The 25,048-nt window shown below is 39.8% G+C and overlaps 1 protein-coding gene across 7 annotated transcripts in view; it reads left to right on the top strand.

Annotated features, from left to right (window-relative positions):
- Nucleotides 1-25,048, top strand: part of LOC126337013 (protein PALS2) — a 359,531-nt gene that overhangs the window by 283,303 nt on the left and 51,180 nt on the right. For all 7 annotated transcript variants that reach the window (XM_050001265.1, XM_050001262.1, XM_050001266.1 and 4 more), the window contains 2 exons: nucleotides 11,141-11,293; nucleotides 23,799-23,951. In XM_050001265.1, coding sequence (XP_049857222.1) covers nucleotides 11,141-11,293; nucleotides 23,799-23,951 — 306 coding nt within the window. The remainder of the gene's footprint in view (nucleotides 1-11,140; nucleotides 11,294-23,798; nucleotides 23,952-25,048) is intronic.

Raw genomic sequence — 25,048 nt, 5'->3', positions numbered from 1 at the left:
TTCAAAGAGAGTACTCCAATAAACACTACAAAAAGCTTTCTGTAAGTCTACAAATGCTGTAAACGTAGGTTTGCTTTTCCTTAACCTGTCTTCTAAGAGAAGTCGTAGGGTCAGCACTGTCTCGCGTGTTTTTACATTTCTCCGGAATCCAAACTGATCTTTCCCGAGGTCGGCCTTTACCAATTTTAGCTTTCTTCTGTAAATAATTGGTGTTAGTATTTTGCAACCATGACTTATTAAACTGAAGTTCGTGAATATCCACACCTGTCAGCACCTACTTTCTTTGTAATTTGAATTATTCCGTTTTTTCTTGAAGTCTGAGGGAATTTCGCTTGTCTGTTCCATATAAAGTGGATTAGTTTTGTCGTCGCTGTTTGGGATATCGGTAGTTCTGGCGGAATGTCGTCTGCTCCAGGGATATTGTTTACTTAAATTACCTGTATCGATGTAAAGAAAATTCAATGTGTCTTTACAGTAAATAAATTACAAATTGAATAAATTTTTTAAAAATGAAAGTGAAACCAAATCTTGTTTGTGGCAGTTACTGTGCACTATAAGAACAAAATTAAAGAAACGACTTTTTTTTGCTCTGTATAAACTTTAATAGTGCATAAATTATTAGTTAGAAATAATAGAAAATAGGCTATAATTAAGAGTTGATAACCTTTCGCATTCCAGGCCAGGCGTTTTCCACGCTTGAACGAGGCTACCTAGCATATTTGCTTCAGCATCTCCGTTGTTGAACACGAGAGCGGCCTAGAGGGCGGCTGTGTGGGCAGCCTGCGGTACTGTTTGCGCATAAGCCGTGTCAGCTGTAGAAGTTTGTCAGGTAGCAATCGTTTCTTTATAAAGCTACTTGGCCGAAATGACACTAAGACAGCAGCGTGCGTTACAATCGCTGACCGAGGGAAAAGCTTTCTTAGTGTTGGCAGAGGATAAAAACACAAAGCGCAGGACAACTCGTACTTAACGTCTCTCGGGTCATTCTTAAACCGCGTTTCTTCGTTGAGTCTTTTGCACCCCCTTTGTGGCTGCGCCCTTAGCTGGGACCTGTCTCGTCACTCCCTCGCTACGGCCCTGCGTTATTCACACAGTAATTACACAACGTAAATGATAAAACCCAACAAGTTGTCAAAAGGCAGAGTTTCGATGACAGCGGCAAGGGGGCTCTCTTCACAGCAACCTTCGCGAGTTGTCAGTGCACTGCTTACAACGCGGCCGCACGTCGTCATCGTCTAGTGGGTAGCTTCGATGCCTATGGCTTGCGGGATCCTGGGTTCTGTTCCCAGCTGTGATAGAGATTTTCTTCGTTCAGGGACTGGCTTTTTGTGTTTGACCTAATCATTTAATTTCATCTTCATCACGAAGATACACAAGTCAATGAACTACCGTCAAATAGAAAGACTTCTACCAGGCGGTCTAACAACCCCAGACGGAGTCTCCCGGCCAATAATATTTACGATCATTTCAGTCATTTCAGTTTTCATCCCCGTATCTCCTACAATTACTGACCAGATATTCGGTCAGTGTACAAGGATTGGACAAAAATATGATAACACAACGATAAATGCATGCTTGAACGTAAATACAGATGCTAGCCAAGCCTGCACGTTGCTCTGTTATATCTGACCACGAACGGCACCATTGCAATGTCCTCAATAGGTTGCAAGCGTCAGTCGTGGTCAGAACAGCGTTCTCTATAGTTGTCTGTGCATTACATCGGAGCTAAGTGAATTCGAACGCGGGCAAAATGTTGGTGTTTGGTGCTTCAAGAGGTACCATACCGAACATTTATGCAGCATGCAGAGAAAACGGAAAAGCATCATCCTCTGTGTCACAACGCTGACAAAAGAATGTGCTGAGTGATCGTGGCGGACGATCGTTGAAGAGGAGTGTGACAAATAATAATAGGACGACAGCTGCAGAGGTGGCTGAAGAATTGGATGTCGCACTCCCCAACCCTGTCACCACCAAAGCAACACGAAGGGAGCTCTATACGCAAGGAGGTGCAGGGCGAGATGGAGATCCAAAACCATTCGTCACTGATGCAAATGCCCGTAGCTGGAAAATGTGGCACCGAAGCCATAATAACTGTGCTACGGAACAGTGGAAGAAAGTCATTTGGTCAACGAGTCCTGTTTCACACTGTTTCCAACTTCTGGCAGAGTTTGCGTCCGAAGAGTGAAATATGGCAGGGATTGGACGATGATGTGGGGGCAGCTATACATAGTACTATTCCGTGGGTCCCAAGGTTACTCTGCGAGGTTGTATCACTGCCAAGATTTATGTGACCATTAGGCCTGACTAGTTACATCCCGTGGTACGGTATGTGTTCCCCAGTGATGACACTGGTTTCCGGGATGACAGGGTCACACAGCTCGCATCGTCCAGGACTCGTTTTGTAATCCCGAGGTTGAATTGTCGCATCTGCTCTGGCGACCACAGTTCGCCAGATCTCAATGTTATCGAGCCTTTGTTGTCTGCTGGGAGAGAAGGGCGTCTGATCGCTATTCACCTACATCAGCGCTACCTGAACTTGTGCCGGCCGGAGTGACCGAGCGGTTCTAGGCGCTACAGTCTGGAACCGCGCGACCGCTATGGTCGCAGGTTCGAATCCTGCCTCGGGCATGGATGTGTGTGATGTCCTTACGTTAGTTAGGTTTAAGTAGTTTAAAGTTCTAGGGGACTGATGACCTCAGATGTAAGTCCCATAGTGCTCAGAGCCATTTGAACCATTTTTGAACCTGAACTTGTTACCAGTCTGCAGGAAGGATGGTATATGATTGCCTCTAAATCCATATTGAACGTGTATTTATCCATTCCGTGACGGCATTTTGAATGACAAAGGGTTTGCTACGCCGTGTTAGCCATGGTAACGTGTTTCCCCCCGTATGTTGAGTCATGACTGCTGTGGGCCCGTCTCTTTTCCCATTCCTGACGAAGCCGCTTGTTAATGACCTGACATGAACCGCGGAAAGAGTATTTAAACACAGGAATCCCCTGTTAATCAAGCAGAATTCTGTTACTCGGATGATGACGTGAGAGGTCCGCGAAACAAACGACGGCGGCCTTGGCGGGTCGTCAGCAGCACATCCCGTCCCACGGCTCCGAGGTCTTGGGAAAGGACATTCTCCAGCGGGGAGGCGACCTGCGGTTGATGTCCTGCTGAAGGCTGGTGACTGCTGGAGCAGTGGTTGCGCCCAGCGCCCGTGCATCAGCAGGCGCTGTTTGGCGTTGGCTGCACATTGCGCATGTCGCCGCGGTCACGGTTTTCATTGCGTACACGGTGTCCTATCTGATCACTTCTGTGAGTGACGCGAAAGTCGAATTTTTTGCAGCTACCTGACTTTACAAAAGGTTTCTGACTATACTATACCCCCTGGGATTCTAAAATATTAGACACAATGCAGAAAGTAAAAGCTCATCTACAACTTACACGAAAACCAGGTTTCAGTTTCTACATCTACATCCATACTCCGCAAGCCACCTGATGCTGTGTGGCGGAGGGTACCTTGAGTACCTCTATCGGTTCTCCCTTCTGTTCCAGTCTCGTATTGTTCGTGGAAAGAAGGATTGTCGGTATGCCTCTGTGTGGGCTCTAATCTATCTGATTTTATCCTCATGGTCTCTTCGCGAGACATACGTAGGAGGGAGCAATATACTGCTTGACTCCCCGGTGAAGGTATGTTCTCGAAACTTCAACAAAAGCCCGTACCGAGCTACTGAGCGTCTCTGCTGCAGAGTCTTCCACTGGAGTTTATCTATCATCTCCTTAACGCTTTCGCGATTACTAAATGATCCTGTAACGAAGCGCGCTGCTCTCCGTTGGATCTTTTCTATCTCTTCTATCAACCCTATCTGGTACGGATCCCACACTGCTGAGCAGTATTCAAGCAGTGTGCGAACAAGCGTACTGTAACCTACTTCCTTTGTTTTCGGATTGCATTTCCTTAGGATTCTTCCAATGAATCTCAGTCTGGCATCTGCTGTACCGACGATCAACTTTATATGATCGTTCCATTTTAAATCACTCCTAATGCGTACTCCCAGATAATTTATGGAATTAACTGCTTCCAGTTGCTGACCTGCTATATTGTAGCTAAATGATAAGGGATCTTTCTTTCTATGTATTCGCAGCACATTACTCTTCTCTACATTAAGATTGAATTGCCATTCCCTGCACCATGCGTCAATTCGTTGCAAATCCTCCTGCATTTCAGTACAATTTTACATTGTTACAACCTCTCGATATACTACAGCATCATCCGCAAAAAGCCTCAGTGAACTTCGGATGTCATCCACAAGGTCATTTATGTATATTGTGAATAGCAACGGTCCTACGACACTCCCCTGCGGCACACCTGAAATCACTCTTACTTCGGAAGACTTCTCTCCATTGAGAATCAGAGGGCATGAAAGGGACGAGACAATTGCAAAGAGAGAGAGAGAGATGGGGTGGAGAAGTATTGCTCGTGTTGTTTATTCTTCTGACGAAGCAAGCAGTCCAGCATGTTAAGGAGAAATTGAAAAAAAAAGAAGATTGAAGCTCAAAGGAAAGAATAAAACATTTCAGGTTTGTCGATGACACTGCAATTCTGTTACCGCGCTGTTTTCGGCGCCATGTCACGAATTGCATGGCCCCTCCCGCCGGAGGTTCGAGTCCTCCCACGGGCGTGGGTGTGTGTGTTGTTCTTATCATAAGTTAGTTTAAGTAGTGTGTTAGCCTAGGGACCGATGACCTCAGCAGTTTGGTCCCTCAGGAACTCACACACATTGGAACATTTCTGCAATTCTGTTATGGACGACGAAGGGCTTGTAAGATCAGTGGAACGGAACGGATAATGTCTTGAAAAGAGGATACAAGGTGATTATGGATGAAGTAAGATAATGCCATGAAGTGCAGCTGAATTAAATCAGACGACGATGAGGGAATTAGATTAGTAAAGAGACTCTGACAGTGGTAGAAGTGTTCTCTTATTTGGACAGGAAACTAACTGAAGACGGCAAAAGTAAGGGAGATTTAAAACATAGAATCACAGTAGCAAGAATAGCTTTGCTGAACTTACGTCGGGTATAAATTTAAATGTAAGAAATTCTTTTCTGAAACTATGTTTCGAACGTAGTCTTATATGAGTGTTAAACAGTACAGATAGGAAGATAATAGATTTTCAAATGTGGTGCTACGGAATAATGCCGAAGATTAAGTGGGAAAATCGAGCTAACTGAATGGAATCCGGGGGGGGGGGGGGGGCAGTAGGGAAGAGCTTTACTGCAAAATAAGATAAGACACATCTTGTAAGGCGCAGTCAAACCAGTCTTCAAGGTGATGACAATAACAACAACCGCCTTTGTAAAAACAAGTTTATCAGCTGACTGATTTACAGCTATTGCCATATTATTACGCTTGCGTCTGCGTAGCTATGATGTTTGTCACACACCGGCGCGTACAGCATTACGAATATTCACGCAACTCAGATCTGTGCTGAAAGAAGGGACAACTGGACTCGGAAGATGTTATTAGCTGAAAAACAGAAGACCTGACCTACCCCGACCCACCGTTCCTCATCTGACAGAGCCAGCAGCAGTGGTCCATTGGAACGTGTGGCCTGTGGCCGAAGTTGCTTGCACAGACCAGTACAAGGTTTCGTCAGCCGTACTGTGAGGAGGACGATATCACACAGACTATCAGTCACAACACAGTGTCCCTGTGTCGTTCTTTTATAAGCAGTTTCATACATTGTTTTTCTGCTGTAACATATCAAAGCAGTGTATGACTACAGCTTTGTAAACCACCCCTAAATTTGGTTTTTCCACCGTGACTTTGAGATCTGCGTTACGTGCTAAACCGACTTCAATATGTTTCGATCCATTGGCTCTCGCAGAAAGCTGGACATCGCATGGTGTAAAATATGCTGCTCCCACAACACACAAGATGGTTGAAATAAAAAAACAGATGCGGTGTTTCTTATTGACAAAAATGTGGAGAACATCGCAACATATAAAAACTTGAAGAGGTTACAGCATTGTGGAGAGTTTCCAAACAACTGTCCGAAGGTGGTGAACTCTATATTTAATCTCATCTTCCACAGTGACAGGATAGCAAGCGTCTCAGTGTTTCATTTTTGAAAGAGACCCCAAGCATTGATTCGTCATATTGCGCGCAGGTAAACTGTCATTGTTTCAGTGTCATAGGTGGTAGTCATCCTGAACTCCAAATCTTTGGACACTACATCTTTCATTTTTATCAGTTACAGTGCAAAAAGGGGTAAAAGGAAAAAGGGGGTACTTATAGCACCCATAGAATACGGATAGTATGCACCATCAGCTATCAATCCCAATGATGGAGGAATGGAATGATTTCGTACGCGCAGGTGAATATGTAGCTACCCTCACCACTCCAATTTTTTTGTTATATTTTTGTCAATATTACGTATTTTCCATCAATTTCGTAATTTTTCCAGATTTTCCGTAATTTCAACACATTTTACTCAATTACCACCACTCTCGATGAGTTGTCACGTCAACAAAATGTCTCATTGCGTCGATCTCGTGATGCTATCAGCCAATGACACTGCAGCATGGTTGTCAATTTCTGTATCATTGCTAAACCACCCACTCTATTACGTTGCAAGGATCATATACATGTGGATATATTGTGAACCCTGTTACGTAGCTTACATAACATGGCACAAATACCGTTTCGTAGTGTAGGAAATAGCCATGAGCAGAGATGAGGTGCAAAAACTACGTTCCTTGTCCGAACACTTTATAAATTCAGGAAGGTTTTATTACCATTTGACATCTCCCCCTATGTAGATGGAGCCACAAATATTCTCGCATTCCTGGGATAAAGTTGGAGATTCAAACCTCTAGCACTCAGCCCTCTATTTCGAGTTGAGCTACCCTTTTGTTGAGCCTTTAGACTAAGGACCCTGAGCAAAACTCTATCTGGCGTCTCATTATGCATCTCGTAACTCTTCCTCTGTCTTTAAGCAACCCTCCCTGCAACACTGTATCTGATTTAAGTTGAAACTGACCAGAAGTAGGAGGGTGCTATAAACGCTACACTCAACATCTCATGAAGGAACAGAACGAGCTCAGTTCCACGTAATCAATAAGCTTCGATATTTTGCTTTTGCAAAGAGTATAACACCTGTTCCAAAGTATTGATCACTGCTAGTGATAGAGACCGGTTTTCTCATTCCAACATTGTAACTGCCGTTCTGCAACGATTGATCCATATCAATCTTACTCACGTTACCCATCCAATTACACGCGATCTCTCTAGATGCTTGCATGTTGAGGACTTTAGCGCTCTTTATTGGGGTGTAGTAGATACGAGACTGATACATTTGAGAGTGTTGTGGTGATATAACAGTCGATTAAGGGGAAGAAGAAGAAGAAACATTTGAGTTATGCATGATGGAGCTCCAGACAGAAGGAGTATGACATATTTTACGTAAATCACTTGTGCTGTCAATCCTGTAGAATTGCTGTAGCGACTGGGTTCCATATCAAGAAAGTGCTTGGAAGAGAGAAATGCTCGTAGAACATAAACACAGACGCATAGCAACGGTGTTTGATATGTGAAATTACACACCATGTTGGACTGACGCTGTGAAAAGGACAAAGTCTCTTCCACACACAACATTTATCAAGCGAATGTATACACAGGGGTTGCAGTATCTCACAAAACTCTACCACTAACTTAGAATCACTGCAGTTATGAAACCGAAGACTCGATTTATGGTCAAGATATTCGCTGTTAACGACTACAGGTAGACACAGCGCTCTATGTCACACACAGAACACGCAGTTGTATACGAGTCGATACTTCTTGTGTCGCTCTCGACACTCCACGACACGGCAGACAGCTCAAGAAATAAACACATTCTTAGCCGGCCGGAATGACCGAGCGGTTCTAGGCGCTACAGTCTGGAACCGCGCGACCGTACGGTCGCAGGTTCGAATCCTGCCTCGGGCATGGATGTGTGTGGTGTCCTTAGGTTAGTTAGGTTTAAGTCGTTCTAAGTTCTAGGGGACTGACGACCACAGCAGTTAAGTCCCATAGTGCTCAGAGCCATTTGAACCATTCTTGAACACATTCTGACATTTCGGGGGACGTTGTCCACTCTGTCGCTCATGCCTGCAGGGGTAGCTCGTTTCTGGTCCACCAATATCTTCCCCCTGCAGAAGTTTCCAAAAACTGCTGCTGTTTCACTTTAATTCCAAGTCGAGCTGAACTCAAACGCACCTGGAACTCTTTCTTATTTTCATTGTTTCATGATTGTTTGAAGACAGTTGTAGCGAGAATCCAATGTTAGTTAAATACTGGTAAGGACGTAACGAGCGACGTATCCTTTGTGTGTGTGTGTGTGTGGTTTGAGATTTTCGGGCGCTAAACAGCGTGGTCATCAGCGCCTAGTATCCTTTGTTATCCACTTACAGTGCACGCCGAAAACGATTAGCTACAGAAAATAACCAACCATCATTACACGTTATAAAGGTAATTAGTATCTCAATGAAATATCCACGAAGATATTGTATAGTCTGTGTGTATTTATATTGGAGCTATTTATTTTCGTGTTATTATGATAACAAAGCCTATAGCATCCTAAGATGATCCCTGGATGAATAAATAAATAAATGAAATTATTTAACGCTAAACTGAGCTTCAGTGTAACATGACCATGGTGAAACCTAATAATAATCCTTTTCAGGCAACATATAATGTGTCATAAATTTCAGGTAACAGTCCATACATAATAATTAAGGATTCGAAAACAGTTACACATATTTCGGAGGATTTCATTTTGCTAGGAGATCGAAGTTTGGCTAAGAAAGATAATAGGAGAAGTACTGAAATTGAATACTGACACCAGAATTGAAGATGTGGTAAGAGGCAAAAACTAAATTGTATATACCGTTCGAGATTTGCTGGCGTTGTGCGAAAGAATCTGGCTAGTTATTCGAACGTATTTCTGGGAGAACGAAGCATGAGAAGTCGTTCTCTACAAAACTCTACGTTTCCCTAGAAAAACTTTTTAATACTTTTGGGGATGGGTAACGATCTGATATCAGGAAAATAATTGGACCATAATTGTGCATAATGTTTGTTCTTCATGATGTTTTCTAGCGGACATTTGGTTTCCCACAGAGAAAACAATAGAAAATTGTGAAGTGACGCCATGTAATCACACGTTTGGACTCATTCAGGCAGAGAGTAGGCATTATGATTTGTAATAATTTGGTTGTTGAACGCCAGCTTACAGTAGTTTTTGTCCCCTTAGGGTACGAGACAGGAAAATTAAATTATGCTTCGGGTGATTGTTCCTACACCATAGTTTGGATAAATGTGGTTTCATTGTACTACGTAGCATACCATGGATTTTAACGTCCAGGAAAGTCCATATCCTTCTGCAGTACCTAAATTGACGCTTCTACCCTTGTTCTATCTAAGCGTGTGCCCATCACAAAAATAATAAATAAATAAATAAAAAGCCCTAAAAGGCCAGAATGCGGCCATACGAATGCTATTTTTTATTTAGTTGTAAGTAATTATTTTATGTTTGCTGTGCTGACGAGATCCACATCATAACTTTTGTCGCGAACAGGGAACCAACTAACTAATAGGCTGTTGAATTCTATCTTCTCTTTTTCCGGACATCTGAGTCTCGTACGTAACCAAACGTCTACAGGCTATTGCATTACAGCACTCATTTTTGTAGTGTGGTACCAAAAAGCAAAGAGTGGGAGTTTATGGAATATAAGGTCACTTTTAAATAATTAAAAGAAGACGATGAGAATTTTTTGATGTAGAATCATTTGTGATTACAAGAAGAAAGCAGTCGACACTCCCAGCCAAGCAGATCATTGTGTGAGTCTTGTTCCTTGCCTTTTCCCAATTATATACGGGGTTGGAATTTTTATATGGGTTGAGGCAATGTTATTGACAGTTGGCGGCCGAATGCACTCCCTGACTCCATCACCCCTGCCCACACCCCTCACCGGGACGGAATCTGTGTAACTCATCTGTCTGAGTCTAGAATAAACATCTTGTTCAGTTATGAAAAAGCTTTCTAAATGGTGTTGGGTGTGTCAGAGGTGGGACGTGAGTGCCAACCCGATATTTACATAATTTGGTGTGTCAAACTGCTTAAAAATTACATTCAGGCTGGCATGCTCACCAGTCCTCCACGTTAATTCGCTAGGCCGATTCGATTGGAGCCGGCTCGCCTCCTCGTATCACGGAAGCGGCCCGCTAACGCATTCCGCTTGATATAGTTTGATTATTGCAGTTTTTGACAGTCTGACGAAGCGATAGCCTCCAGTTTTTTTTTCATGGCTATTGCGCTACACTCTTCTGGCTGCTGTGTCAGCCATGGGTGTGATAGTACAATTGTTAGTAATTACAACTGTAAATATTTGATTGTATGCATTATTTCTTTGTGACGTTGCTAGTGCATGCGCTAGTACTTGATTAATTGTATTTTGATGAAGTAGTTTGGGGGAGGAGGGGGGGGGGGGGGGAGAAGGAGAGGGGAAGCACTCGCGCAGCGTTCCAGGGACGCTAGATCCTGCACCTGCGGCGTGGATCCATGCTTGTTACATAGCAGCGTGTAGCCAGGTGCCTCGCTGAGTTTGTGAGTGATGAGTCAAAGGAGAAGATTGACAAACTGTTCAATACGTAAAGCGTGGACTATGCGTATCTTGTAGTATTCGTGGCTGGAGTGTATTGTGAAATAGCAGGTAATGTTAACGTATTTAAGAAGCTCTGGCTAAATATGCAATGAAAGCTATTATATTTTCTTGTAAGTGGTTTACGGACGTGGGTGCGGCCCTTTCTTGGGAAGTAAGTTTGCGGCGGGAACTTACGTCAAGTTGTTTGAATATGAAAAATTTTATTTCTCTCCTTGACCATTTTTTTGTGCTTACTATTGGAAGCTTATAAACGTACGCGTACCAGCGTTCGGTCGAATAGCCGTGCGAAGAATGTAACTAGTTTTAACCAGTGTGATCAGTGTTTAGCACGAATACGTCAACATATTTAAAGTAAGGAAAAAATATAGTGCGCGAGACCAAAAGTACTTTAGTTCAAAACAGCGTTCTGTTTAATGATATTTGCGTTGATTTGTTTCAGGTTCAGGATAGACTCGAGGATCCTGAAACTCCTGCTCAGCCAGTGTCTACAAGTGGTTTAAAGCTTGCCACCGACGTAGCAAAGAACTGCGAATCTTCAAGAAGCAGAGATGCACAAGAACTGTCCAACATACTGAAAAGCGCACACTTTAAGGTAAATACATCAACTTACCGTATCTGTTCCAGGCAATGCGGAGAAATAAGTTTCTCCTAGCTTCTTTTCTCCAAGGCAATGAAGTGTACATGCTCTTTGACACAGTAAGAAGCCTAGTAAACTGTGCTTGATTGAAATGTGTTCACCCACAGTAGGAATAACAACACAGATTACATCCAAATACCAGGTAAGAATATGTTAATACACTGCAAACCAGTACGTGTGAGATTCATATGTACAGTTTGCATGTATTCATAGTAAAATGTATGTTGTTTTTATGCAAATGCTATTTCAGTTCTGTGGTCTAAGGTACGTTTTTATGTATCAGATCAGGAACAATGTTAAGTAGAGATAAACTGTGATTCAACTGAGTTGACAAATTGAAATGTTCATTGGATACCTTAGTAACACTTTTCTGATGTTATGCTGTATTATTTAATGATTGCATGGAAAACTGTGATTGTTTTGGTTTAACAGAAATGTAAGCTTTTCCCTCGAGACAGATTACAGTGTCAGGCTACTTCACTAAAGTACTTGTTTCTTTCTCTCCATCCTTGGCCTTATGAACAACTTCAATAGTTTGTTACTGTGTTCTACACAACCACCTATAGGACTACTTAACGTCTCAAAAATTAACTTCCCCTCTCTCCCGCCCCTACATCAGATATGGAGAAAAACGGATGTAATTCTTTCAGCCTCTTGATGTTGGCGGAGCTTTTGAACTGTGCTTTATCAGCATAAATGAGTTATTAGCTGTTATTAATACTGATTAATTTAGGAACAAAAATAAAATTGATAAATTGGTCAGTCGAGCCAAAGAAAACCTGTTATAACATCAGTCGCCGCTATGGCTTTGTGTGTTTGTGGGGCAATATTTGAATTCTGAAACCCCCCCCCCCCCTCAAGACTTATTTTCTAGGAAGAGAAACAATGCAATAAAATGGATAATAAATAGTTTAGACAAGAAGAGAATAGAAGCTTTGAAAATGTGGTGCTACAAAAGAATGCTGAAGACTAGATGGGTAGGTCATGTAACTAATGAGGATGTACTGAGAATTGGGGAGAGGAGGAATTTGTGGCATAACTTGACTAGAAGAAGGGATCAGTTAGTAGGTCAGTCATAAAAAATTTCTAGCAGGTTCAGGCAGATCTGAAATGGGAGGTACACCTAAACAATTTAAATAAGAGACTGAATTCACTAGCATATATTGTTAGAGTCCTCACTCAAAATACAAGATGCTCATCAGTGCTGACAATATATCATTGCAGTATACAGTCGCTACTTACATGTGGAATAATTTTTGGGGAGAATTCCACAAATACTACAAAAACATTCAAAATACAGAAAAAGATTATCAGGGTGATAAAAAAAAACTAAATGTGAGGATTGCCGTGGACCCCTTTTTAAAACTCTGAAAATATTGCCACTGTCTTGTTTGTATATATACGGAATACTAATTTTCACAGAAGGGAGCATCTTAAAAAAAGAAAATCTCTTCAAACATAGTTATGATATAAACACACATGAAACTAGAATGAAGATGAGCCTACACAGGAACACAGTAAATACAAATTTCTGCAAAAGAGGAGTGTATCATTCTGGATCTATGTTATATAACCATATGACTTCTTACCTAAAATGCATACCAACATTAAATGCATTTAAAATAAAGTTAAAACAGTTCTTGCTTGACCACTGCTTCTATTCTGTCACATTTATGGAACATCATAATAAGTAAACCTCATTTACCAAATTTCAGTAATTGTCAATTCATAATATAGTTTACATTGTGCTTATCATGTAATCTCACGTAATAAATGTTATTATCACATGTAGAAGCAATGTAGTACACCAGCCTACATTATTATGCATTTTTATTATGTCAACAATGTAGTCAAAATGACTACTGTATTGTAAACTAATTAGGTTTACCTCTGTCCTATATCACATGTGCAAACAATGTACGAAACTGATTCTTGGACCAACAAATAAATAAACATATTCTTAGGCAATAATGGATTACCAGTTTAGTGTGGAAGGACGGCATGGAGTGTAAAAATCTTATAGGGAGACCAAGAGATGAATACACTAAGTAGATTCAGATGGATGTAGGTTACTGTAGGCACTGGGAGATGAATAAACTTGCACAGGATAGAGTAGCATGGAGAGCTGCATCAAACCAGTCTCTGGACTGAGGACCACAACAACACCATGTACAATGAGTCATGAAATTTTGCGGTTTGTTGTTTTTTTTCCGGACATTTAGAATTTGCTCTTCTGTTCAGTGTGTGTCCACTGTTGATAACTCTATTGAAGCTATTTTGTCTGTGGCGTGTTGAAACAGTTTCATTCTCATGAGAACTGACTCATTTTATATCAGAATAAGTAGTAACAATAGTTCATTGGAATGATGTCACAGAGTGGGTTTAGTTCCCCTGGCAGCTATAGTTTTGAGTGATTATACCTCAGGAGAAAAATTTAGTTTATTAGTATGTTCAGTAGTAGATCTGATATTGTTAAAAATTTAACAATGCAATCATGCACTTCCCTATCAATTGTAAAAACCATGTTCTCCTGTTTATTTCTAACTAAATATCACCTCAAACAAAATTATCAGGCCTAAATCTCTGCAGACAGTCTGCTTAGGAACAGATTTCAATCATTCAATATAGCTAACTGTTTTTAAGACCATGTTGTATGATGCATCTGACCAAGGGGCTACAGAGTATCAAAGTTGGAGATATTGTAAGATCAGGAAGAGCCCTGTGAAACTGCTTGATTACAAAATGCGCAAAGCACATGGAAAATAAAATTTTATGCTTCACTTCACAATCTCTCTCTCTTTCATCCCAGAATGTAATATTTCAGTACGATGTGATAGGCATTGAGATTAAAGCAAGGTAAAGCTATTGGTTTTGATTCCTATATTGCTGACTGTACTTTTAATCCATATACTTCTGTTGTTTAAGGCATGTTCATATGATACTTTGCGTATATCAATTTTTTATTTAATGTCCATTATGCAACTGTAGCAGCTGTATATCTTTTTTTGTTACAAATTTCTTCACTGTTGCTTTGTTTACATATTATTTTCCTACTGAGCAAGTGGCAGAAACATCAGTTCAAATTTCTGCTGTTCCACAGAGCATGTGCATGATTTGATAGTGTGGAATGTGCTAGAACTATTAAGTCACTATAACAAGCCAAAAAGTCACTGTGTTCTTATTCATAATCCCTTAACATACTCAGATAATCAGATGCAGTGTGTTCACTGTTGTCCTTATGATCAATAAACTTTATTTCTAAGTTTTATTATCGTGGAATAAAATGTGCTCAGTTATAAAGGTTCAGAAAAAATATCTTATAAGGTTAGAGCAGCATAGGAGATATCAAATTAAGTAAAATTTGGTTCTTCAGATCCAGGTGGCAATTGATCTGAAATGCAGTTGTTGTGCATCTACAGTCTTAAAATGACAGCCAATCTGTGAAGAGTATGTGAAAGTGTGTGCTGTAACCCAACTTGTTCCAGTAAATATATTGTATGCTAAAGAGCACAGCTACCAGTAAAATTAACTCGAGGTAGTTTTCAAGCTGATCAGTCAAAATTAGGCAAACTTTAAATTTTTATTCTTGGCTGGTTACTTTACAGTTTTTGTGCGATGTTTGTTGGCTACTGCATGACTGTTAAATCAAGTACACTGGAAGTATTCTAATGCTATTAATTTGTTCGGATAATAAGCTGAACTTAAAAACAGTAAGGTACCTGACAGATTCTTTTGTGGTGTCCAGTGTTTTTAATAACAAAATTTGAAGCCCAGATATTTAATTTTTTTCTAATATTTTGAGAGGGCAAATGGAATTTTACTCTAACTTAAATAATTTTCTAGGGCTAAAGTACACTTAGGTTGTCAGTGGCTCTAAGGATGTGTGCTGCTGTTGGTTGTAGTCAATAGGGTGATAGCCAGTGAGAACTGCTGAATCTAATGCCTTCTTTCTGCAAAAGGTACAAATTAATTACTTTTGTTTTTGACACCAATAGCATGAGCTTGGCAGTGATTGATCTCGTTATTATGGATTATAAAGTTGACTACTGGTTTTCATATGCATTTCTTGTTTTGTATGTTTCTCCGAACATGGCAGGGTTGTTTAGTATTCCAATTTTATAGTGTGGCTGTGAGTTGGTGAAGCCAATGAACGTGCGTGTATGAAAACTGGTTGTGGTGACAGACTGAAGTGTAGCATAGCCCGAGGTATGGGTTAGGTGGAATGTTACAGTTTGGTTGTGAGTTGGCAAAGCCAACAAATGTGACTGGAGGAAAACAGGTTGTGGTGGCAGGCTGATCTCTAGCATAGCCGAATGATTGTTTCAAAAACTTTGAGGGTATTTTCGAAAGTATCTATTTCCATGGTTGTGGTAATCCAGGAATGTAAGAATACTGTTTAAATTCTGCAGAATATTCTGGCAACATTCTGTACAGTGTATTCCATTATGCTGTCATGTAATTTCATACACTATACATATTATTGTGCTAACAGTTACCAACTGAAAGCAAGCAATGCAAAAGCCCGCTGACACTGTAAGTGCACTTTTACCATTTTCCAGCATGCAGGCAGTAAGTTTGGAAACTAGTGGAAGTGAAGCTGTGAAAATGGGTTGTGAGTCATGCTTGGATAGCTCAGTTGGCAGAGCACTTCTCCTGTGAAAGGCAAGGATCCCAGGTTTCATGTCACTTACCAGCACATATTTTCAATCTGTCTGGGTGTCTTAAGTAATTTTTCTTGTGGCCCAAGTTTCTTTATTGGCATAAAAATCGAGACTAAGTTACTAGGTCTGTAACTCACTGGTTGGTGCTTTGTGTAGAAGTGGTCAGTGTCTGTTGTTATAAACGTCTCAGTTTTGTTGTAGGCATGGGGACCTACCAATATCAAAATTTGCCTTTGACCAGTGACATAATGATGAAGTAGCATGTAATTTCATATAGGCATAAACAGAACACTGATAATATTTGTTTTGCATGTTTATTGTTTTACTTAATGAACTTGGCTTAACCACTGTCTTGCTTTTCTAGTTTTGCTGATACTCATGGATTGTTGTGTTAAATTGGCCATCATTCAATTGAAGCAGAAAGAAACAATGTATCCAGTTTCATTTTGGTCTTCTGACCATGTAGCAGGAAAAACAGCACGAAACCGTTAATAACTTACATTTCTGTACTGTTTTTGACTGTCATATTAGTCATTATGTACCGAAATCTCTATCATCCGTAGCATTCTATTAATTTCATCAGCAGGTGGTAGGCACCTTTGGGTGATGCAGTATGAAATTATTGCTGACTCAGCTTTGTCTGAAACTTTCTTCCCACAATCTAAAATTATTTTATATTGTCCTCCATCTTTCAAAATTATGTCACCCACAAGAAACTATAGATTTCCAGAGCTTTGACAGTCAGTATAACCTTATTGGTAGTGTGACGGGTGAGGTTTCTAACACTCATTGTTATGCAACAGTACCCATGTTTAGAATTTGTGAACCTACCCCTCAGGTCAGTGATCAGAATCCTCCTTTGACTCCTTCCTCCCACTCTAAGACATCTGTAGTCTTCTTTATTGGATCCTGAACTGTTGAGTAATGATGCACAATGCAAGGATGGCTAGGTGTCATTGCATTAGTCCATGCCCTCAATGGATTCCTTGAAAGACATTTGGTGTCCTTGTGTTTGTGTCCACTTTGCATACCACTGTTATGCCACACACCTGAAGCCTCAGTTTAGTACTGTCAGTCTTCTTGACAGATCCTTCAGGTATGCCAGCTAGCATTTAGGACTATTGGTCTGTTACAACAGTGATCAATCTACAAAGCAAATATGGTCGGAAATTACTCATTGTCCTAAGGACTGCAAGGCATAATTTTTGTCATATGATAATTTTTCCCAGCCTTGGGGAGTACTCTGCTGGCATAAACAAAAACTTTATAATTAACTTCTATATAGTATTCAAATTGTAACTATTGTGGAACTGCTAACATCAGTGTGCAGTGTTATCTAAGCATACAGTCCCATGACCGGGCACAATGTCAGCATCTAGAGAGTAACAAAAGAATCTTTCTTGTTCATCACCGCAAGAAAATTTGTGTGTCCTTGCAGAAATCCATGTAGTGGTTGGAGAAAATTTCTTATTTTTAGAATGTTATGTGGAACAGAAACTGTTTCGAATTCAAGTGAAGTCCATTTCAGCATGGTTGTCAAGTGGCTTTAATGGTTTTGAGATGTCACTGAAAAAATGACCTTGTTATATCACTAGAAAATATGCCATGTGTTACGAGGTATTGATGCAAGTTATTCATTGTTGTTTTTGAAGTATCTGACGCACTGCATAGATAAAATGGTACAACTTTGAATTCATGATGCTCATTGGGTGCCATGAAATCGGTATCTTCTTGTTCAGTCTTGTCAGCCTTGTTTGCCAATTCTCTGTCTGTGAATCTATGGCAAGGAATGTTCTGCTCTCTTCAAACAGCACAGGGTATAGTTGTTTTGTGGCAAAAAGTAGACACTCTTTTTCTTGTGATTTGGTTGGTTGTTGTAGACAGACACAGCATGCCATGTGCTTGATTTTTTTCCCCATTGGAACTACAGGAAGAAATCTGGGATCCTCTGGTATGATGCATTTTCCCCATTTCCTCCTGAACAATCTATCATTCTGCATTACCTGTGGCTAATGAACTCAGAAAATTGCAGCAGAATGTACAACACTTGCCAATATTGTTTCTTAATCAAGTCATGGCATTTTGGTGGTGGAATAGAAATACCCTCAGCAGTGTTGTCCATAGTGATTGCCGAGAACAATTCTTCATCAGTGACATTGAGCCTTGCTGAACTAGTTGGCTGTTTCTAAGATAATAACCTTAGAACTGAGTCCCAGTTGTTCAGCATGATTGGAAATTTGAATTTGTGTGTGAGAAACTTTTATTGTGCAGAATGTTTTTATTCAAAATTACTGGAAAATTTTGATTCCTTGGTCAGATGCTAGAGTGATAATAAATACAGCTTATGCAGGAAAAATGGTCTCATTCAAGAAACTTATTTTGACTGTTGATGCAAGTATGCAAAAGACAACTGATCTGGGTCCTCTTTGAAATCTAGCGATAACTATGATCCTTGTTTTCATTTAGTTTTCCTTGTAACTTATTATACCTGACTCCAACACAAGACCAATGACATGAAAATAGTGTATTACATGGAAAAAACATCCAGGCTAGTATTTTTTTTTACTGGAACTTGTTGAAATAACTGCATCTGTCACTGGGCTCCAGTGCTTGATAGTTTACAACCACCTGTTGTATATGCAAGATGTCTGATCCCATGTGATGGCAACATTTCATTTCACTTCATTCATTTATTCATTCAGTTATAATCTTACAATGATATAGAATTTGTTGCAAAAACAATGAAAATAAATATACATTTATATAAAATATATAAGTATGCTTAAGGAGGATAGGGCAGATGGCCGGCTATGGCCTTGATGACGGAATCTTCCCAGCATTTACCTGAAAAGATTTAAGTAAACTAGATCAGCATGGCTGAACAGAGAAAAACGTTAAAGGTGGAGTTCATGCTTGGTTATTGTTATTTATCCTCATACTAAAGATGCATTATCAGCATCCAGCGAACATCCGGTTTGTCTTGAAATAGTTCTATTTAATTTGCAACTTAATAAATGTGTGATAGCACAGAAAAAAAATCCGCTGAGCTAATAGTACTGCCCAAACAGATGGTGTGTGGATGAAGACATTGGTGTGTTTCCTCAACATCTTGCATACTGTCATTGTGGGATTTTGTATGGAGATGGGGAGAAGCTGTGATGTATTGAAGAGTGAACTTGGCCACGAAAGTGTAATGAGTTTTTCCTTCAGTTTGAATGTATACATATGAAATTATGTCAGATTGTTGGTATTACTGTGTTTGTTGATGTCTTGTTGCATAATACTTATAGAACACTCTTCTTCTTGAAACTTCCTGACAGATTAAAACTGTGTACTAGATTGAGACCTGAACCTGCGAGCTTTGCCTTCCATGGGCAACTGCTGACATGGATTAGCTACAGCCTAGGGAATGTTTCCAGAATTAATTTTCACTTTGCAGAAGAATATGTGCTGGTTTAAAACTTCTTGGAAGATTAAAACTGTGTCCTGGACCAGGACTTTACCTGGGTCTTTTATGGCATGTGTTCTACCAACCCTCACAACTATGCTTCTGTCTGTATCTCATTTCCTGCATTTCAAATTGGCAGAAATAAATCTGTAGGGGCAGCTCATCAGTCACACTTGGATAACCCAGTTATTAGAACTAGAACACTTGTCCACAAAAAAAGGCAAAGGTCCCATGTTTGAGTCCCATTCTGGCACATGGCTTTAATCTGCCAGGAAGATTCAGGTCAATGCACACTCCACCACAGAATGAAAATTCATTCTGGAAGCTATCTTCTGTGGCAGTAAAATATGATTGCAAAACATGTTCGAAGTTGGAACATATCAGTGTATTGTCTGACATCTTCAACCATGCTGTTTAAATTTGTAAAGTGGTTGGCTGCACAGCTTCTTGGAAGTTGCAGAAGCTTCTTCATGTATCTCAGATTTCTTGCACTTGTCTGTAAATATACAGTTACACCCTGATGATACATGTGATTAAGAATTAAAATTAATTTAGGATGAACTGGGAATTTAACAACCATAAGTCTAGAATTTGTTCATGTTTTCCATATTGGTGGAGAGCAGCAGTGAATACATGTACTGTAACAATAAAGTTATTACAAGCAAGTACTCACATAAGATATTTCATTGTCTATACTGGCTTTGAGTTATCAGATTTGTAGATTCTGAAGGCTCTGTAGTAATGGCATCATGTGCCTGACATGTCTTGTATGAGAGACGCACATCTGCTCTATGGCAGGTATGAGGAATGTATAATTACAATACTCACATAATGTCCTAACACTCCAATGCCTCAGCAACACGAGCAGTTAAGTTCCATGGGGACAGATGTTTGTGCCTGTCTCAATATGAAGAGTTAAGTAATAGGGCGAAAATGCAATGACAAAATATACACCAATAAATGTAAAATGAGGTGGAAAGTAAAAATTAAAGAAAATGTTAAAAGAAGGATAAGACAGTGGCAGAAAATAAGGGAAAAAGAAGGTGGAAGATAGTGTCTACAGCACTGTGATTTATCGTATTGCAGGGCTGAATAATGGACAGGAAGCAAGCACATACTGTGGAGCAGTTTCCTATCTGCAAAGTTTTGACTCACTTGCATTAGAAGCAAGGATCCAAAGTACTCATATTATGGGCAAGATTTGAAGCTTACTGATATTGTGATTATATGCTCTGCAACGTAGAATGTATGTTACCAACACAGACTCAGCATCTGTGTGTGTTCAGCCTTAATGATGACCTCATAATATGAATAATGCTGCATGGTATGTGTGCGTATTATTATTATTATTATTATTATTATTATTATTATTATTACTACTACTACTACTATTAATATTCTTATTAATCAAATCAACCACAATACCATCAAATTCTATTCTTTTAAATATTGATGTGAATTAATTGTCCTTCAGTTTTAATTTACAAATCTTGTAAATTGTAAGTCAATAGTAGTGTGAACTTATCTCGATTTTGCTTTCTTTATGCCATTGAGAATTTAGTTATATTCTTTTTCTTCCACCATAAGTACTTCTCATTTTTGACCATGAATACAATACTGATTTTGATCGGACCCTCTTCAGATGCAGACAGCTACAGTGACATGACAGCATAATGTGCGGAAGAAAAGAAAACTTTCATGGTTTTGCACTAAAAAGAACTCTCACATTTCATACCTCCATCAAAATTATTACTCAGACAACACAGTGTACACTACACACTTCTCACAAAAAAATATGTCCTCTCCCTACAAGAACTAAAGACAGAGTCTATGTAATAATTGACAAGAGAAAATGAATGAGGCTTTTATCATTTGTCATTCACCTTCCAGCGTAGCAAAATACAGCTTTTCCGATGCTTACAGAGGTTGCGCTAGTGTTTATTATCATTGCTTTTTAGCTTTCGTCATAGCTTGTTGGGAATTTTCCTTATGTACCTATACGAATGTTACTTTATTTATCCACTCGTGAGCCACTGAATTCAGAGAACTGTGTTGTTGAAGACAGAGCACTCTCATCACTATAGTGAGTGGAATTGTTCAACCTCTTACTTGACTGTAATGTTATCAGACCTTTTATAGGTAGTAAGAATGACAATGTAGAGTAGGATGGGGAAGATGGACAATATCTTTATATCTGATGGTGAACTGATAGTAGGTTCCCAACATGCAGTAAAATCCATTTCTTTGTTGGGCAGCCCCTCAGCTTGTCACATGGTACCTTATCAAGGGCATTCTGTGTGAAACACAATTTATGGAAAACTGCCTCTGCCTGGGTAATAATGTGATGATGACTGGGATTGTCATTGACTGTTGTGGGTTTTAGCAAAAGGACCAAATTGCAGTAGATGACTGGTCAAAAAATGGCTCTGAGCACTATGGGACTTAATATCTATGGTCATCAGTCCCCTAGAACTTAGAACTACTTAAACCTAACTAACCTAAGGACAGCACACAACACCCAGTCATCACGAGGCAGAGAAAATCCCTGACCCCGCTGGGAATCGAACGCGGGCATGGGAAGTGAGAACGCTACCGCACAGATGACTGGTCAATTTAGTGTTAGGCAACAACCCCCATCCCTGAGCACCCATACCATCCAGTACCACTTGGAGCTACAGAAGGCACCATTCAACACATGTTCCTCTGCTTACTCGGCATAGCAGTGTACAGAGATCAGCATAGGCATAAATCCAACACCACTGAATGCTTAAACCACAGAGAAGTTTGGCTGGACTAATGATTTGCAAAATTTGTTGGTATTTATTGATGTCATAGTAAGAGTATGTCAAAGACAGTGTGTCAGTATTTTTTCATGTAGCGGTGCTTATATGTGTTGAAACTGAATTCCTGGTAAGTCTCAAAGGAAGGATATAGAAACCTACTGTCAAATAACTTGTTTCCATTTCTTCGCCTTAGAGCCCCACTGGTGTTCTGTACCTTTAACAAGAGCTATCTCTGCAAATTGATTAGGTGTGTTTGTGTGCATGAAAAAAAAAAATATTAGTTGTAAATGATAACTGATAGGTCATGGAACCAGAATGATGCCCAGTGCTTACAGTGGTTTGTGGGATGCATCTCATGATGTTCTGCTATTGTCTTCAGAGGGAAATAAGGGGTACACATTACTGGGTAAGTGCAAGTAAGTAAATTGCTCATGAGTGTACCATGGGCCCTCTCACAGCTGGCAGTGCATTTGGTGAGGAATGTAGTAGTGTTAGATGCAGAAATGTGCAGTGGGAGTGGTCACATGTATAGAAAATACAAACTGACAAGGAAATTGTTAGAACTGGTAAAAGTAGCTTGGGCAGGATATTGCAGCCAGAGGCTGGGAAAGTGACAAAAATCTTCTCTGGTGGTAAGAATCGATATTTCTGGTAGCAACTAAACTTTTACAGTCAATCTCCATGTGACAAAAAGTGGAAAGGATTCTGCTCTCCATTTGACCAACTTCTTTTTTTTAAACATTACCAAAAAGATTCTGAAACTGGTATGGTTTCTGGGAATCAGTCATATCAATAGTCACAGTAGCTTCAGATATTTTGGAAAAATATTCTTTGATCAGGCCAGTATGGCAAAGAAGACGCTAGTTCACCTGTCAACAATACTTCATCAACAGAAGCATTTGTTTAATACAGTGTACATGTGTGAACACTTCCAACTCACTGTTGAGTCTATCTTCTATGCTGCAATTTTTTTCCCCATTGAACAAAGTATACTACATTCAACATGGCACAAACACTCTCTCTTAGTCACAGACCACTTTTACTGAGCCTTCTTATTGACTGCTGAGGCAGTGTTCTCAAGTATCCTACAGTGCTACAAAAAGAATCTTAAACAAAAATTAACAGTAGAACTTGTGTTCATACCCCGTGAACTTGCAAGACATGAAGATAGTGGTGCGATCAGACGTCAATTTGTGTGGGAAATCAGTTACCGTATCTCTGGCTTACCAGTCATCTGTTCTGCATATTTCCAAAATTTCCAACTCAAACATATCTAGCTGTCACAATTTGATTGGTACTTGCCTTGTTGTTTCAGTAGTACAGTGATAAAATGAAGTCAAATATATGTAGAGTGAAATGGTATTGGGATGGTAATATAAGAGAGCAAGAGTTCAGAACTTGTAATCTTATAATCTTGTATATTTGTGCCCTGTTTCTTACAGCTAAAATCCACTATGCTTGACTGGCTTTGGTCACATGAAATTGGATAGAACGTGTTTTACATCAACTACTGTTCACTATTGCTGGCATTGCCTTGTATTAGTCTATATGCTCTTGTTTTCTTCCAGGCTCTTTTGGAATCTCATGATACTGTAGCTGAAAAAAGTTTTGAAAAGCCTGAAGTGGAATCTCAACCTCAAACTTTTGAATTTCCAGCAAGTGAGATGACAGCCGATACAATTCGTATGGTTGGCCTCAGGAAAAGTCCAAAGGAACCCCTGGTACGTAACGATGTGCAGTTTTTTCCATAATTCAAATTTAGGAAAGAAAACTTAATAATAATATCACGGTTATGCAGTAGTGGCTAAAACAGTGAGAATTTATTTACAAGGAAGAATGTAATCAATAACCTGTTGTTTTAAGCCCATAGAGTTTTTTTTTACTTTTGAGGAAGATAGTGTAGCAATGAAGAATGCAGATGCAGTTTTAGGCTGACACTTTTTGTTGTGTGTGAGACCTGCTTCAGTAGGTCAGGTCATAAAGTACAAGGAGAAGAAAGTCACCCAAACATTTCTAATTCTGGTCTGACATGTATTTCTAACTTGTGACAAACATTAAAACACATTATTTTGAGGAGGCAGTGATTTGCAGCTTCCAGAAATATTTGGAAAATCTTGGCTTGTGCACAACTGTATTGGCACTTTATTAAACAACCAGTTTTGGTCATAAATGTACCATCATCAGGTATAAGGTGACATAATCAGATGCATGACAGACTATAACTATTAGTGAACAGTATCACTTTGTCCAATATTTATTCTTTTCATAGTTGGTTTACAGTTCTCAGTAAACCTTAATGTGAGATCGAATTTATCTAATTTTACAGCTACAACTGTTACATGTGATACATGTGGCTGGCCATAGTGTTTATGAGCTTATCTTGGAACATACAATGTCAAGGCAAAGCATGTCTTTTTTTTTTCTTCTAAGGTCTCCCTCTGTAATTTGGTGGTGAAGTCTGTCACAGTCATCCTGACTAAACAGATTGATAATAAAATGCACAGGTCTTCTGTTCTCTCTCTCTCTCTCTCTTGGAATGGCCAGATGATTTTGACACCACTTATACTGAAAGTTATTACAGTATATTGACCAGTGCGCTACCATTCTCAGTCTGTCTCTTGGAGCACTGCTGAAGGTGTATCATATTCTACCTCCATAGTTCTTAAACATTTGCTATACCTTGGGCTATATGCACATATTCTTTTGTTCGCTTTAATCCTTTTGCCTAATTGAAGACATTTTCAACCACTATGGTATCATCACTAAATATAGTGAATGCCAATAGCCAGCTGAATGTTGTTTCATTTTGGACTTTTTT

This window comes from Schistocerca gregaria, chromosome 2 (assembly GCF_023897955.1).
Source record: "Schistocerca gregaria isolate iqSchGreg1 chromosome 2, iqSchGreg1.2, whole genome shotgun sequence".
Taxonomy (NCBI): Eukaryota; Metazoa; Arthropoda; class Insecta; order Orthoptera; family Acrididae; genus Schistocerca; species Schistocerca gregaria.
This window is presented reverse-complemented; position numbering and strand designations above follow the sequence as displayed.